Source organism: Silene latifolia, chromosome 7 (genome assembly GCF_048544455.1).
Source record: "Silene latifolia isolate original U9 population chromosome 7, ASM4854445v1, whole genome shotgun sequence".
NCBI lineage: Eukaryota > Viridiplantae > Streptophyta > Magnoliopsida > Caryophyllales > Caryophyllaceae > Silene > Silene latifolia.
Genome location: NC_133532.1, coordinates 30,569,677 through 30,587,598, shown reverse-complemented (window position 1 = coordinate 30,587,598; position 17,922 = coordinate 30,569,677). Strand labels below are relative to the sequence as shown.

Below are 17,922 nucleotides of genomic sequence, written 5' to 3'. Positions count from 1 at the left end.
ATTTTTACATATAATCTTTGAGCCTTGTTATTGAAAATATCGGAAGAAAAAAGATCAAAAAATTAACAATTATATATAGGCTCGATTTAAACTCGAGTTTGGCTCGAGCTTGCGTTAACGCTCGCAAGGCTGATAACGAGCACATTTTTTCAAACTCGCGTAAACTCGAGAATGACTCGAGCTCGAGTTTTAGTTCCTAAGCACAAGTCGAACAAGGTTAAGCTCAAACTCCGACTCGGCTCGTTAACACCCTGGGGAGTATATAACAACAATGATACGGACTTATATACCGAGTAATAAAAAGAGCGTGTATATTGACAGGCGACGGGATTTTGCAAACCCTAGATTTTCCAACTTCGTTGCTTGCTGCATCTCCGACATCTTCTGGTAATTCTACCTTCATCTCTATGCTTCTCTGCCTAATTGTCTTTGTTTGATTCAGTTCGCTTTTGTTAGGTTCAATCTTACCTGGAATAGTTAGAATTTTGTGTATACTTGTTGTTTAAATTTCGATTATTAGGGCTGATAGAATTATGTATGATTAATTTCATTGTTAGTAGGTAATGGCTGGTCATAGGTATGGTCAAGGTAAGCGCGCACGGTCTTCGGACCATTCTGAGAATGGAGGCCATAAAAGGAGAAATCCAGGTGACGAGTCTTACGCCATTGGTCCTGATGATACCGTTTATCGTTACCTTTGTCCTGCCCAAAAGATTGGAAGTATTATAGGTAGAGGAGGGGATATTGTTAAACAATTGAGGTTGGACACAAAGGCTAAGATTATTATTAGGGAGACAGTTCCAGGTAGTGACGAACGAGTTGTTACCATTTATAGTACTAGTCAAGAATCGAACCCCTTTGATGAGATGGATACTCAAGTTTGTCCAGCTCAGGATGCACTCTTTAGGGTGCATGATAGAGTTATTGCAGAAGACTCTCCTGCTGATGATGACCCGGAAGCTACTCAAAATGTTATCGCTCGCTTTCTTGTGCCCAATGATCAGATTGGTTGCATTATTGGTAAAGGTGGTCAAATTGTTCAAACCATACGTACTGAGACTGGTGCTCAGATCCGCATTCTTAAAGATGAACATCTCCCAAGATGTGCTCTTAGCACTGATGAACTTTTGCAGGTATCTTTCTTCTTCCGGGTGTTTTACTCTGCACTTTTGTGTTTTCTGTAAATTCTAATGTATGCCATTTTTTTAATAATCTATCAATATACCCGGAATCTCAATGAAAAACGTTTTTCAGATAACCTAAATACTCAGATTCGTCTCTTTCATCTGTTTTATTTGAGCACTTTTAATTGATTGTCATCAAACTAATCACTGCTTACTCAACAATAAAATAATAAACACCTTTTCTTGATAAAACTTAATTCTTGGAAAACCTGAATCATGAATCATGTACTTTAGTTGATTTCGGAACTAGTCACTGTGTTAAGTGGTATATGATTAAATCTGGAAAACCTAGTGGGTGCAAACTGAATTTCTTTTAATTTTTGTAAAAAAAAAAACATTCCTTGCAAGTGATTTATATTTTTTCGTAGATCCACATGGTTCGAGGCTTGCTTTATTGTTATTTTGTAATTGAGGGTCAATCTACGTGCTGTTCACGCTTTTGATGTTACTATAATTGGCTTTAGATCTCTGGAGAAGCACCAGTTGTAAGGAAGGCACTGTATCAGATTGCCTCTCGTCTTCATGATAATCCTTCACGAACCCAACATTTGCTTGCTTCTGCTGTACCCGCAAGCTTATACTCATCACCTGGCTCACTTATGGGTGGACCTGGTGGTGCACCTATCTATACTCCAATTGTAAGTCCTTATGGAGGGTACAATAGCGAACGATCCAATCGATCTCGGTCATCGTACTCTTCTAGGGGAGATACTTCATCCAAAGAATTTTCTGTTCGCTTTGTGTGCCCCACTGTGAATATCGGAGGTGTGATTGGAAAAGGTGGTGCAATTATCACCCAAATCCGGCAGGAGACGAGGGCTAATATTAAAGTTGATAGTTCATCTGCCGAGGGTGATGACTGTCTGATAACCATCTCATCGAAGGAGGTAAATGTTTTGGCTTGGAGGAAGGCTTGTACATAGGATTCAATTTTACGACATATTTTTTACTCTTTTTTACCTATGAACAGTATCTAGAGGATCAAGTTTCTCCTACTATTGAAGCAGCGAGGCGGTTGCAACCCAGGTGTAGTGAGAAAACTGAGAGAGACTCGGGAATTGTTTCATTCACAACTCGTATCCTTGTGCACTCGTCGTGCATTGGTTGTTTAATTGGAAAAGGTGGTGCTATCATTAGTGAGATGCGGAACATGACCAGAGCTAATATTCGGATACTTTCAAAGGATGACCTTCCAAAGGTTGCAGCAGCTGATGATGAAATGGTTCAGGTAAAGGGATGAAATTGACATTTGCCCTTTGTTTACTATGGATATATCAAAAAAAGTATTGTGGTTTGTAGTCTTTACATCTATCGTAGCTTTTCTTAAAGGTCTTGTTTGTGTTTTCTTAGATCTCTGGCGATCTTGATGTTGCTGAAACTGCGCTCATAAATATAACATCAAGACTGCGAGCAAATCTTTTTGAAAAGGAGGGGCAAGTGATTCTCCCTGTTCATCCTTATCCTCCTGTTTCACCAGAAGTTGATAGATTTCCATATGAAGGTAGAGAGAGTAGAAGATATGGTCGTGACGTACCTTACTCTGCGGGCTATAGCTCTAACGATTTACCTCCTCCTGAACCTTATGGTAGCTATGCTGGTTTACAGGTATTATATTATTCTACAACTTTTTTATTCTTAGCTGGTCAGTGAAGAGTGCATATTCCTTTCATCTCTTTGGTAGCTTCTGGGCTACTGGATGCTATTCTGATTTTGATTGGGTCAGTATTTGGTTGTAATTTTGCACTCTTTTGTTGTTAATCTACCATGTTTCATTGTCATATACTCATGTTGAAATTTTTGCTCTGAAATATAATTTTGTTTTTCGCATCCAACTTTCAGAGCAGTGGAGGTGGAACTAGATATGATGCGTATGGCGGTTATTCTTCAGGACGCACTAGTTCTTCAGCGTAAGAATCCTGATCTTTTGCCTTTCCTTTTATCTTAAAAGAAGGGAAATAAGGATGAAATATTGAAAGATGTACGTCTAATCGTTTTTAGATCTTCTGTCGACTTCCCCATGTTCCAATCTCATGTTATACGGAAACTTTGCCAAATAAGAGCTAGTGCATCAGGACTTACTCGGAAAGCGGATTATTTGTAAATAAGCAAGTACTGGGATTTAGGTGTGAGGAACACTAAATGTGTGTTTTGTGAGAGAAAACTATGGACATGAAAAAAAATAGTTAATGCAAATATTCAAGAGGGTATGCAGTCATCGACGATGACAACTTTTTATAAATGTATTGTTAGGTGACTTCTTAATTTGATTAATTCTACTTTCAGATTTTCTGGTAGTCATTGACGATGACAACTTTTTATAAATGTATTGTTTGGTGACTTCTTAATTTGATTAATTCTACTTTCAGATTTTCTGGTAGATTGTCTGGCCCAAATCCGGGATCCCGCCGCAAGCCCTACTACTAAAGGTATCTGAGAGGCATGGGTAGGTAACTGACTGTGTCAGTGACTTCTTTTACAACATCTAATGCTACTTTGTTCCTTAGTTTAACTGTGTGCTTCGGACGCGTCCTGGCAGGAGGCTCACTAAGTGCCTCGACTATCTTAGTTGCTCCTTTTACATATTTTTTTTTCTCCCAGGTCTTTTACTACACCATCCTTTTCCCCATTATCCCTCCCATTTACTTTGTTACATATTATCCTCCTGAAATCCGAAAAAGAGAGATTATCACACACAGCTCTATTTTGAAAATATTACATTTGTTTGCAAAATTAATGTACCTTTCCTGCATGAGCGGTAGGCACCTTTTAAAACTAAGCTAACTATGGTACATCATATCGTCTAGTGTATACAAGGTTTGTTTAATCTAGGCTGGGTCCCTGTATGAAGAAATCTGATGCTCACCTTTTCCATGTCTTCTATCCATTCCCATTAAAACAGCCGAGACTTTGAAGCCCTGAAGCCTCTGACTCTTTTGATGAAGCCTTTTGCCTAAACCAGAAGATCAGATCAAAAGGATTTGACAAACCTATGGCCAACCTTCATGCTTTGCCCAGGAGACCAAATCATCCGGAGAACTACAATATGAAACTTGCCATGTCAGTGATACCAAATACCAAGCTCTCTCTGCTTATCATCCTCAGAACCTGTTTAGCTAGATTGCCGTGATTTCTCTTAAGGCGTTTTTCTTTATGTTATCCAACTATTTGGGTTACCTTGGCCACTGTAACAACCATTTAAAGTTCATTTTGTCCACTGCCTTATTTCCTGCCTGAATTTAGTACCAAATATTTTACCTTTGAGCTACTATAAAACCTTGACACTTGGATAAAATTTTAGAGGCAGATGCTGCTGTTTCCAGAAACACATACTTTCCTAATGGCATTGTGAGGCTACCTTGTGAAGTACTTTCCGTCTATCCTTGTCCTTACGAGTATCTATTGGTGCCTTCTCATCTGCCTGTATCGTGAAATTATTTTGCTCCAGGTAATTATTCATGGTCGATGAACTTCTCTAAATGAAGAGGACTTCGTAAGCTTATTCTTAAAGACGAGTCTGTGTATTAGCTAGCAGCTTATATCTTTAATTGAAGTGAGATGGGGGATAGAAATCTATAGTATCCATCTTATTCTCTTGACTATGTTATGTAATTGATCTAGTATACCTTGGTCACTAAATTTTATCGTGTAGAGGAGAGACTAAAGAAGTTTTCAAGATAGTGAATTGATCCATTGATCCATTTTTTTGATCTGCCAAATTGATGGTAGCTGTTTCCATGCTCTACTCTTTTAAGATTTAGCCGAGCTTTAAACTTGCTTAAACGAATGAGAAATTGATAGCTTCTACCTTTTCAGCACTTCTGCCTCTTTAAAAAAGGTTCACCACTTTTATTTTAAATATCAACCCAGAACCCTGCCGAATTGCAATTCTCGCCTAAAAAACTTAATAGTGACTGAAGGACCTTTCACTCAGCCTACCTCTCTTTAAGCATACATTGTCTCTTATTTCTTCTCATTCTTCCAAGTTAACACTTTTTTTTCCTTGAAATCTCCATTGTCAATGCTTTATTTTCTTTTTAGATTCATCATATTCATTTGATGTAAGTTGCAACCTTGCTAAATTACTATATTTAAGAGTCAGAAATAAAAACAAATAAAAAAACTATAAGAAAGAAAACCCATGCAGATTTGGAAGAGAATTGATGAAACTGGAAGACATTTTTCTTAGGGTGTGTGGATAGTAAAAGTGGAGGGAAAGGGAGGGGAGGGGAGGGGGAAGGAGGTAAGGGAAAGGGAGAGAAGGGGGAATGGGGTGTGGGTGTTTGGATACAATTTCCCTCCAAATCTTGCCTATTGTGGAGAGATTTTGATTAGGCTTGGAGGAGGGAATTGGATCCCTCCATTTCCCTCCACCCTCATTTCCTATCCAAACAAGGAATTTTAAATCCCCTACTCTCCCTCCCTTTCTTTTCTCTCCAAATCACTCAATCCAAACACACCCTTAGGGTTTGTTGGATGGACAAATTTGGAGGGAAAGAAAAGGGAGGGAGAGTAGGAGATTTAAAATCCCTTGTCTGGATAGTTAATAAGGGTGAAGGTAAATGGAGGGGAGGGATCCATTTTCCCTCTTCTAACGCAAATTAAAATCCCTCCACCATAGGAAAGTTTCGGAGGGAACTTTATCCACACCCCATTTTCCATCTCCTTCCCTTCCCTCCCAAGAGACTCGGGCCTTGTTTGGACACCAAAATGGGAGGGAGGGGGAGGGGAGGGGGAAGGAGGGAAAGGGAGGGGAGGGGAGGGGGAAAGAGGGAAAGGGAGGAGGTCATTTCCCCTTTAAATCTTTCCTTCGTTGGAGGGGAAATAATTTGGCTTGGAGGAAGGAAATGGAGGGATCCATTTTCCCTCCCCTCCAAATCCCTCCATCTACAATTTGCTAACTAAACAAAGGATTTCTCATCCCTCCAAATCCCTCTCTTTCCCTCCAAATCCCCCCATCCAAATACACCCTTAGGCCTTGTTAATTTTCCGTTAAAAACAAATATTAGCAGGCATAAGGAAATGGGGTCTATGTGCATATACTGTGATGTTGGAATTGTTGTGTTATGAATTTGTCTTCATTTACCCATGACACATCCCCTATAATGTTGCTGCCAAGAATGTAGGTATGGTTGGAAAGGAAAATTGTGGAAAATTGTTTGTATAGGAGGAAGGGAGATGGTCTGAATTTAATTCAACTATTGGGAGGAGGAAGGCAGAGGGGAGATCTACCCATAAAGTGTGGGATGAGCCTCTAAAATTTCCTTACTGATGTTCAGGACTGAGAATCTTTTCCAAATCATGAAGGGACATGAGAGTTGGGTGTGTTTGGAGGGAGGGAAAGGAAAGGGAGGTAGAGTAGGGGATCTAAAATTCGTTGTTTGGATAGCAAATAAGGATGGAGGGAAATGGAGGGGGGAGGGATCCATTTTCCCTCCTCCAAGGCAAACCAAAATCTCTCCACAATAGGGGAAAGATTTGGAGGGAAATTGTATCCAAACATCTAAACTCTGAAATTAATAGATAACTATCACATAGTATGGATTAGTCTAGGATACTCACATTTTGAGATTATATCATATGAGAATGTGTTGCCATAATGGAGGAAGAGATGTGCTGAGTCATAGGCTGGTGGATTGACAATCATGTGCTTGAAAATCGGCTAATTTAGCAGGAACATTTTTGGGTGACTACAGCCGCAATATAATGACGTATGCTACTTTTCTGCCCAGAAACATACCAGAAATCGTTTTTTATGTAAAACGAAGAATCAGAGTGAATATTAATGACTACCTTTTGGGAATGAATAGAGACAAGTATTGAACTTTTTTTTGGTAGTTTGATACAATCCAGGCTCAGAACAGTGTCTTTTGTAGCAGTTGCAGCTCAATATCTGCATAGTTTGTTTCTTTTGCTATCCCAATCTGCAGTTCAACTCTGTAGTTCACCTTGACGGCCTTAACACTTACCCATAGAGTTTTCTTCTTGACGTATCTTTCTCCTCTGAAATGATCAAGAATTTTTGCAAATGATCTGCTGAACTAGCTCAAAGAAATCAACTTTAGTTTAGAAAGGTGAGACAAGCGGTCAGAAAGTTCCGTAAATGGGAGTTTTCAGTTCTCTCTTAAGCTCTCTAATAAAAATATGTTGAAAAGAATAAGACTCCAAAAATATTTTGAAAAGAAAGAGACTTCAAACATATAGTGCTTGTTTGATCAGAGGGATTTGGAGGGTATCCCCATTCCCACCCTTTTCTTTGTATCTTTGTTTCCAAGCACACCCATAGTGACAATGGCGTTGTCATCTTTTGACATTCTTGAACTTTAACTGCTGCCCGGAACAGACTCACTCAGAAAGTAAGTGGATCATGCTGTTCTAATGCGTAGGGCAAATTGTTCTCTAAAACAGTCTTTAGTTATGTTACTCCGGATAGGCAGCAAGTGTTGGACACGACACGTCAGCTATTTAGTGGTACGCAATCCAGGTGAAATGTAAACTAAGGTCTCTAGCTCCTGTGAAGATGGGCAGTTAGTCTTAGTCAAGCTGTAGAGAGGTCATTATATTGTCTCTTGTTCTTTTTGCACATTGGTAAGTGTCTTTGTGTTCTTGCACGAAGTGTGTTGTTGCTGGCTGATACAACAAGTACTAAAGAACTCGTAACATCACATCCTTTTTAACCTACATCTTTACACATTACTTTTTCTGTGTACGTTTTGTTTGCACTTTGTTTGCTAGTAAAGGTGAAAATTGAGGGATCTTCGACATTAAGGTATGAAGTGGAGGTGCCCTGGCTTAAGAGAATCTCACCGTGTTATATTTTTGGTGTAATAGTCTCTTGTAAATCTGTTAAAAATTGAGGGATCTTCGGCATACTATATTTTTCATATGGAATTGTAAATTTGTACCAAGTTTTGCTAATACTACCTCCGACTCAATGGGTTATTTACACTTTTCTTTTGTGAGGAGTATTTTAATAAAACGTAGTAAATCTGTTGAGCCAGAGGGAGTAGTAAAGATAAAAATCAGGTTGTTAATTTATTGTTTTAATAATTAAAGATGAGTGTAACTCGTTTGATATGAATGGTTTATTTAGTTCTCGCTCTTTTTTTTTTTGTTTTTATTGATCATTTTTAAGGTATGAGAAATGTGGAGGAAGCGATTAGTACTCCCTGTATTTCACTTTTATTTCCCCCTTTCCTTGCTAAACTTATTCCAAAAATGTTCTCCCCTTTCTATATTTAGTACGAAAAAAAATGTAAATTCCCAATATTATCGGTTAAATAACTAATTACTCATCTCCACCTCAATAGCATTGTTCAGATGGGATGAAGTGAGTTTATGGTAAATGGTAAATGACGTGGGGTTACCTGGAAAGGGGAGTAATTAGTAGGGTTAATTGATAGGAATAATTCCATACTATTACCCATGTTCTCAAAATAAACCAAACTATGTTTAACCTAGAATAAACTTAACTTTGAATATTATTTCTCAAAATATACTGGCTTAATTTCAAGCTCCTATAAGGTTATAACAGGCTAAGGCACTCCCTATATCAAGATACTCAGTCCCCCTTTACTGCCTTCCCATATACTTTCTCACCCATTTCCACATCACACTGCATTGCACATCATCACCACCATACACCAAATGTCACAACCTATCACCGACTCCTCACCACCTGACCTACTGGTCACCACCTTTCTTAATAGGGTTAATGACGGGGATCAGTTCAGTAACAACTTATCGAAACCAGCCTTGGTAGAATCAGAATTGGTGACGAGAACAATCTTAAACTTAACCTGAGGTAAGCTATTGTATACATCCATGATGGAGCGGAAGATATGAGATCCAGTAAATAGAGAGAAGGAAACACAACAAATGAGAAGGTGTTTCCAGAGAACGACATCGAAAATTCGAAACCAACAAGCTCAACAGTAGAACAACAGACAAATGAATTGGGGTCATCATCACTTGAGCTTCTAAACATATAGTATACTAGCTTACAATTAGTCTCCCTTGTGACGGAGTATATCCGTCACAAGGTGAAGACGGGCCAAATCAATACCATATTGAGTAATATGAATATTAGTGGGACATGTCTACCTATTATTAATTTATTGGAGTCTTGGGAAAGCAAAGAAAAAAAATAGAAAACAATTGGGGAGTACCCAATATTTCGTCTGGTGTCAGGCATATTATTAGACCTCACCCTCTCTCATCACTCTCACATCCATTTTATATTTTTTATCACTCTCTCATCACTCTCACTCTATCATCCCAAAAAATCGTCCTTTTCCCATTTCAGTCGCCATTTTAGCATTCTTTCAGCTTCGACATCTTCATCTCTTCAAAATTTGAACATTCGATGGGCAAGAAACAGATGGCGAGAAGAACAACCCCCGAAGAAAAATATGGAAGGTATGATATTATTGCATTTGTTGAATGTTGTTTATTGTTCAATGCTGTGTGAGGTCAGATTAGGTAAAAAAATGGTCTTTATTGTTCAATGTTGTTGATTAACCATGCATGAATGAGTAGATGTAATCAATGGAGTTATCAGAACATGTTGATTTTTATTTACTAAAGAATGGTGACATTAGCAGATCTGGTTTTACAACTATTGTTTAGGTTGCAATAATGTCAGGTGAAGTACCATTGTGTTAAATGGAGTCAGTTTTATTTACTAAAGAATTGGTTTTGTAACTGGTGTTTAGTTTGAAATAATGCCAGTTGAAGTCACATTCTGTTGAAATTGATTAATACCAATATTCATGGATATGTAGATGAGAAGAAAAGAAAAGGGAAACAGCCGATGCAGAAGGGTAAAGAGAAGGTAAAATGTGGTATTTCTGTTAGAGAGCCCGTGGAAAGGGATGAAAGGGAAGAAAGTGATGAATCAGAGGACATTTCAGAGGAAACTGAAACCAGTGATGAGAAGGACGGGGAAGCCAGTGCTGAGGAGGAAGGCAGCGATGACGAGGTGAGGGAAGACAGCGGTGAGGAGGAGAAGCAGGTGTCAGAATCTGAAGATGGTGGTTTGGCAGATATGCTGAGTAAAGTCGTCAAAATGGCAGCTGCTCTTGGTGCAAAGAAGATGACCAAAGAAGACACAAGCACGGTAGATGGTAAGCTGACATCCATTTGTCTGAGAAATGTGACCATTTTATCGATAAATGTCACTCGTTAATCTGAGATATGTGACATAGTCAGGGTTATAGGCCTCTGTTTGAGTTTTTTGACCAAACTTTGACAGGGTTACAAATATGCTTAAAACATGGTAACATATTAGTCACTTTTGAAATGTTACTACTTTGACAAGTGGATGTTCCATATCTATTGTGCTGAATAAAACTGAATACTCATATCCTTGTGGTCTGCATACAGTTTGAAATGTGACCACTTTAGTGTAGACTAAATATTTGAGCATGGTTACATAACAGAGTAGAGATATTGTGACATGAGCTTAACATCATAACATGTATACTTACACATAGTGACATATGTGTTGTTGTTTAAAATGTGACCACCATAGTATGAAAATGTACCTATGTGTTGAGTTTTATGAATTTTCTGATGAAATGTGACCACTTGATTGTATAGTAAATATCTTAAAATGGTTACATAATTGAGTGAATACTATAACATATCCTTGTGGTCTGTATACAGTCTGAAATGTGACCACTTTAGTGTAGACTAAATATCTGAGCATGGTTACATAACAGAGTAGAGATATTATGACATGAGCTTAACATCATAACATGTATACTTACACATAGTGACATATGTGTTGTTGTTTAAAATGTGACCACCATAGTATGAAAATGTACCTATCTGTTGAGTTTTATGAATTTTCTGATGAAATGTGACCACTTGATGGTATAGTAATATATCTCAACATGGTTACATAATTGAGTGAATACTATAACATATCCTTGTGGTCTGTATACAGTATGAAATGTGACAACTTTAGTGTAGACTAAATATCTGAGCATGGTTACATAACAGAGTAGAGATATTGTGACATGAGCTTAACATCATAACATGTATACTTACACATAGTGACATATGTGTTGTTGTTTAAAATGTGACCACCATAGTTTGAAAATGTACGTATGTGTTGAGTTGTATGAATTTGCTGACGAAATGTGACCACTTGATGGTACATTTAGTATCTTAATATGGTTACATAATAGAGTGAAGATGTGACAAGAACTTAACAGCATATATATAGTATTAGGATCATATGAGTCCCCCTCTTACATGTGAGTCCATAAGTCCTCCTTAGAGTCCTTGGATGGGGAAGTTGGAGGGCTTAGATTGAAAGCAAAAAAAAGGGTTTAATTAGCTAATTTTCCACTATCTCTCTACATACACTAATTAATCTTTAACTAACCCTAATTATCCACTAATTTAATATATATACATTTACATTCATTTAATTTCTCGCTCATCTCACACAAATTGTATAATCTCATCTCTCTAAAACCCTAATATTACAAAAATCCCAACAAATTAAATCCCAACAATTCACTCCTTTTTTCTTTCTCACAACCCACCGCCGCACGCCACCCCAACCCCAGATCTGCCATCGCCTCACTCACTGCTCACGACCCACACCCTTATCCCACCACACCCAAACCACCGCACCCTCACCCTCACCCTCGCCCGACAACACCCTCACCCCCACCCGCCTTCTAACCACTCTTATCCACCACCCACGTCGGCCACCGCTGCCACCTCACCCCCACCAACTCGTCTCTCTTCATCTCTCTCCCTCGCCCAGATTTGCCGCCATCCGCACCTCCCACCGCCGCTATCCGCACCTCCCATAATCGCCCCCTACCACGCCACTGCTACACACCACCACCACCACTTCTACGCGCCACCACGACCCAAAAAGGTCACCACCACCAGGTTTATTGGCGGGTCATGGTCCCTTGCCCAGATCTGATTTTGTTTTTCGTTTTTGCTCTTTTTTCAGTTTTGATTTCGTTTGTTTTGGTTTTGATCTCGTTAATTTTCGTTTTGATTTCGTTTATTATTGCGTTTAATTTTAGTAATTTCGTTTATTATTGCTTTTTCTTTTCAGATTTCGAGTTCTAGATCTCGTTTTTCTAGATTTTGTTTTTATTTCTTTTTTCATTTTTTTTAATAAGATCTTATTTGTATTTTCTTTGTCTTGTTACTTGAATTTTTTTTAGTGTGTTACTATGACATTGAATATATTTTTTAAATTTTAGATATAGGTTTTGAAAACAAATTGTAATTTTTGTTTAGATTCTTTTTTTGAAATGAAATTATGATTTAATTTTGAGATCTAGTTATGAAAGAGTTAAGTATTGTCTGACATTAGGTATATTTATTTTGTTTACTAGAGTAAATATTTTAGATCTTGTTTTTATTTTATAATTTTTTTTATTTTAGTCTTGCATTTACTAAGTCTTAGATCTAATAAATAGATCCAAGGTTAATTGTTGATTTTCATCTTAGATGTGCATTTTTTTCTCCTAGAATTACTCTTTTTTCTGCTAAAATTACTCTTTTTTCTGTTAGAGTTACACTTTTTTTCATCTTAGAATTACACTTTTTTCTGTTAGAATTACACTTTTTTTCATCTTAGAATTACACTTTTTTTGCTACAATTACACTTTTTCTGCTAGAATTACTCTTTTTTGCGGCTAGAATTAGTCTTTTTCCTGCTAGAATTACTCTTTTTCCTGCTGAAATTACTCTTTTTTCTGCTAGAATTACTCTTTTTTCTGATAGAATTACTCTTTTTTCCGCTAAAATTACACTTTTTCTGCTAGAATTTCACTTTTTCTGCTAGAATAACTCTTTTTTCTGCTGAAATTATACTTTTTCTTCTAGAATTACACTTACTTCTATTGGACTAATGTTACACTCTCAATGGACATGGTTATATTCTCATTGGACTAATGTTACACTCTCAATGGACTAAAATTACATTCTCAGTGGACTGAAATTATACTTTTTTGGACTAAAATTACACTTTTCTGGACTAAAATTACACTTTCCTAGACTAAAATAACAATCTCATTGGACTGAAATTACACTTACCTGGACTAATGTTACACTCTCAATGGACTAAAATTATATTCTCAGTGGACTGGAATTACACTTTTCTGGATTAAAATTACATTCTCCTGGACTAAAATAACAATCTAATTGGACTGAAATTACACTTACCTGAACTAAAATAACACTTTTTGTCGTTAAAATAACACTCGTAAAATGCTAAAATTACAATAACTTGTGATAAAATTACAAAAATTCAAAATATTATTCGTCAAAAACTAAAACGCAAAATTCTCGTAAACATTCCTTAAAATTACACTTTTTTCTGTTAGAATTACACTTGTAAAATCTTAAAATGTCCAAAACTTGTCTCGAAAAAAAAAAAAAAACGAAAAAAACCGAAACAGGAAAAATGTTAACAAAATTTTCATAAACTTTGAAGTATAAGACAAAAGGTGGTGTTAATTGTGTATGATAATGAATTAGTGAATGTATTACTAAAACTAGAGAGAGAAGTGAATTAATTAGTGTTAAGTGTGTTTCTTGCTTTCAATCTCAACCTTCCACCATGCATGATCCAAGGGTTGTGGAAAGGACTCATGGACTCAAAGCCATATGAAGGACTTAGGAGAACTTTGCTCTCTCTCTCTCTCTCTCTCTCTATATATATATATATATATATATATATATATATATATATATATATATATATATATATATATATATATATATATATATATATATATATATATATATATATATATACATATATAATAACACATAGTGACATATTATAAAATGTTTATTATGTGACCACTTTTTGTAGAAAATGTAGTTTTGTCTGAGTTTCCATAAATCTTAACATGGTGACATATCTGCTTAACAGTGTGACATATTTTTTAGTAGTGGATATGTGATCATCTTAATGATGGTGACATATTCTTTAGTGTTAACATGTGACCATCTTGCATTATAAAAGTCATTCTAAAATGGTTACAATGTTATTCTTAGAATGGTAACATCTGTGATATGCCTGTTTAGGGTTATCAGGTGACCATCTTACGTCTGATATGTCCGTGACATACTTTTATTCTAAGATGGTAACATCTGTGAGATTAAGATTCTAAAATGGTAACATCTGTGACATACTTTGATTCTAACATAATGACATCTGTGATTGTAACTTGTACACATATACTTTGACCATCAACCCTTTTTATGTGCAAGCAGAGGGTCTCAAAGTGTCAGCTGTTGGGCAAAGCTCGAAAGAGGTGGAGGTTGGCCAAGGCTCAAAGAGAAAGTTAACAGATGGGGCATTGGCTGGAAAAAAAAAACGACAGAGAAAGGAAAGAACGTATGTTTACAATCCTTTAAAATCTGTTACCATTTGATTGAGACTGCTTTGACTATTCCTGGTCATGCAACCATGTGCACTGTTTTCTTTAACGTCTAATTGATTGTATTCGAATATAGGAAATTGAAAGGAGTGGAGGGACATGGGTCACCAACTTCCCTACACTATGTCATCAACCATTTATCAACAGCTCAGAGAAAAGACGTTGAAGATATTGGCTTTGAAGGGCTTCTTGGGTTGAAAGCGTCTAAGTTTATTCATACCATGGTAGATTGGTTGTTGGAGCGGTATGATACGCATACTAGGCTGATGTTGTTTAAGAGGTTTGTCCACTTCTCAATCTGCAAACATGATGTCTACGATGTGTTCATGTTGCCGTGTGCGGGGGAGGATGTACCGCTGGTTAACGAAGATAAAGAGTTAGTGCAGTCTTGGAGAGAGAGGTTCGGTGCGTTGCCGAAAAAAGACATACCATTGGACAAGGTTAGAGGTGAGATGCTGCAATTAGTAAAAGGTGGATCAGATTTTAAGAGAATGTTTGTGTTGTTCACAATGGGATCGTTCTTGGCCCCAACCATTCACAATCGAGTTGACACAAGGTTAATTGGCGCGGTAGAGGATGTGGCTGCCATTCCGAAGATGGACTGGTGTTCTTACGTTCTGGATCGTCTTGACCATTCAGTGGAGTCATGGAGGGACAACGATTTGAAAAGCATTGGGGGATGCCTAATGTTCTTTCAGTTACTCTACTTTCACCGACTGACTTGGAGGAGATTACCTGCATTGAGTACACTACCCTTGATACAGCATTGGACCTATGACGAACTGAAGAAGCGAGTTAAAGAGTAATGCAAAGCTTACACAGTCCATATGGGGTTTGGTATAGGGGTGTTGGATCTGAAGACATACCCAGTCTCCATTTATCTGGAAAAGTCATTCTACCAACAGACGGTTGAAAGGGTGGTTCCTGAAGTAGAAGCTACCGTGCAACAAGTAGCTCGTTCGGCCGAGAACAGTGCAACTGCAGGTGATAAGGGATGTAGGACTGTGTCTTTATCGCTGCAGATGACCCCCACTAACGAGGATCTCCGCCGTCTATATAACGACGTAAGTACCAGCACTTGTCTAGCCTTGAAAATCAATTAATACTGTATGATATATGAAGACGACCCTTAATCAGCATGTAATGTGTTGACAACTGAAAATGGTGACATTTGTACTAAAATTAGTTACATTTTGATTGAATCTTTAAATTTGACCATCATAGTTTGAAATGTGACAACATGTTGTGTGTCATTTAAAAACTTAAAATGTTGACATTTTGGGTTAGTGTGGTTACATTATGATTTACTATTTTAATGTGACCATAGTTGTTAAGATATGTAGTTGTTTTAGTATGAAATGTGACACCATGTTATGTGTGTTATCAACTCTAAAGATGGTTAAAATGTTATGGACTGTTAAAATGGTGACATAGGTACTTAAGATGGTTACATTGGGAACACATTACTCTAAAGATGGTTACAATCTTTTGGGTGTGTGGAACACTTAATATGGTGACATTGGGACGTAAGATGGTTACATTGACCTTTGTTTAGTGTAAAATGTGACCCTGTGTGTTTAAAACTGTCAATGTCACCATTTTGATAAAAAAATGGATACATTCTCGTGGACTGTTACCATGTGACCATCATAGATGGGATATGTAGGTGTTGTAGTATTAATTGTGACAACAAGTGGTGTGTGTGTAAAACTTAAAATGGTGACATTCTGAGATAATATGGTTACATTGTGATCTAATTTAGAATGTGGCAATGGTAGTTGTGATATGCAGTTATTTTAGTATAAAATGTGTCAGCATGTTCTGTGTATATAAAACAGTCATTATATGGTCACATATTGACTAAAGATGGTTACATTCTTATGGACCGTTGACATGTGACCATCATAGCTATGATATGTAGGTGTTTGTTGAGAACTTAAAGTGGTGACATTCTGACTAAATATTGTTTCATATTAAAAGGTGAGGTTCATAGAGGTCCAATGTAGTTCTTCATTAAATGTGACATTATATGTATGTGTGTTTAACATTATATTAGTGTATTCAAGTTAGTTAAATATGCTCATAATAGATATTGGTGAATGTGTAGGAGCGTGTACTGAAGTGGTACCAGTCGAAGAGGAACCAGCAGTTGGTATCACGCTTACATCGTGAAATGGTAGCGGATATGACGGCGGATCCTCCCCTGTCTCAGCAGGCGCGGCAACAGCAGACAGCAGATGTTGGAGAGACGGGAGAAGTAGCAGAGTCGTTGACGCAGAAATTGGATAACGATCCCGTATTCTATGCTGACTTCATTGCCATGCTTGATCAGGTGGACCAGGCTTTGGAAAACGTGGTACTCCCACCATCGTTTGACTTGGGGATAGATGACATTGGCAAACAAGCACCAACCCGCTCGTACGAGCTCAGGTACACTCGTGCTAGAGACCGTGCACCAGGAGGTCATGTTCTTAATTGCCCTACTGATGTCACCCGTGCCCCGAGCCGTCCAGCAACAAAGCCTGCCGGTAAGAAGAAGTGAAGAAGGGGTACATAGCTATCATTTTTTGATAATGATGTATTTTGGGACACCACTTTTGGTCCGTCGTACTGTGAAGAGATTGTTCAATTGTCCTCGTTTTGTTAACAACTTATGATCTACCGATGTGTAGACTAAATTGGTATTAGTATTACCAGTACTGTACTAACATTTAGAGGTTGTCTGACACTCCTCCTATTGTATCAACCTTATGATGGGCGAATATAGTGACATGTGTGAACAAACATGGTCACATTGTTGTAGTAAAGTATTAACATTTTGATGTTGACCATAAATGTTAGCAACTTATAAAGCACAGTTGTTATCATGACCATAAATGTCAGCAAGTTATAAAGCTCGCCTTTTAACATGTAACTACATAGAAGCATTTCTCTGCTAGGGTGGTCAAATTTTTTACCATTCCATACATGTCACCATAATTAGTCACTGATGTTACCATCTTAACAGTTAAGTCACAATGTTAACTTTAGTATGAAACGAAATGTTAATAAATGTTTGTTATACAATGGTATCATCCACAGCTAAATTCCCCTCATATTTATCAACAGAAAGCCACTTGTGAAAGGTGGCAAAGGAACTTGAATAAAATTAGTTTATAAAAAAAATGGTGACATTTGAGTATAACTAATAATGTCATCTCCTTCTTTTACAAATGTGATAAGGGTAACCCATGTTTTCAACAGAAACACAAATGTTGAAGGTCGTAAATTATCCAAAATAAACAGCCATACACTAAACTTCAAGTCAA

General features: G+C 37.3%; 2 protein-coding genes across 5 annotated transcripts; both read left to right on the top strand.

Moving 5' to 3' along the window:
- Positions 1-278: 278 nt before the first annotated feature.
- Positions 279-4,419, top strand: LOC141592011 (RNA-binding KH domain-containing protein RCF3). 4 transcript variants are annotated; one of them, XM_074412550.1, is made up of 8 exons: positions 279-387; positions 558-1,133; positions 1,649-2,071; positions 2,155-2,412; positions 2,535-2,789; positions 3,024-3,091; positions 3,551-3,610; positions 4,084-4,419. In XM_074412550.1, exons 2-7 carry the CDS (start codon positions 564-566, stop codon positions 3,606-3,608), a joined length of 1,632 nt encoding a protein of 543 aa, XP_074268651.1. In that variant the 5' UTR covers positions 279-387; positions 558-563; the 3' UTR covers positions 3,609-3,610; positions 4,084-4,419. The 4 variants fall into 4 exon arrangements, with proteins under 4 accessions (XP_074268651.1, XP_074268649.1, XP_074268648.1 ...); XM_074412548.1 differs by having other exon boundaries at positions 3,551-3,627; XM_074412547.1 differs by having other exon boundaries at positions 281-387; positions 561-1,133.
- A 456-nt stretch (positions 4,420-4,875) lies between these two features.
- LOC141592012 (uncharacterized) lies at positions 4,876-17,444 on the top strand. Its single transcript, XM_074412551.1, has 5 exons — positions 4,876-9,599; positions 9,965-10,306; positions 14,448-14,571; positions 14,691-15,678; positions 16,722-17,444. Exons 1-4 carry the CDS (start codon positions 9,593-9,595, stop codon positions 15,418-15,420), a joined length of 1,203 nt encoding a protein of 400 aa, XP_074268652.1. The 5' UTR covers positions 4,876-9,592; the 3' UTR covers positions 15,421-15,678; positions 16,722-17,444.
- Positions 17,445-17,922: the final 478 nt, after the last annotated feature.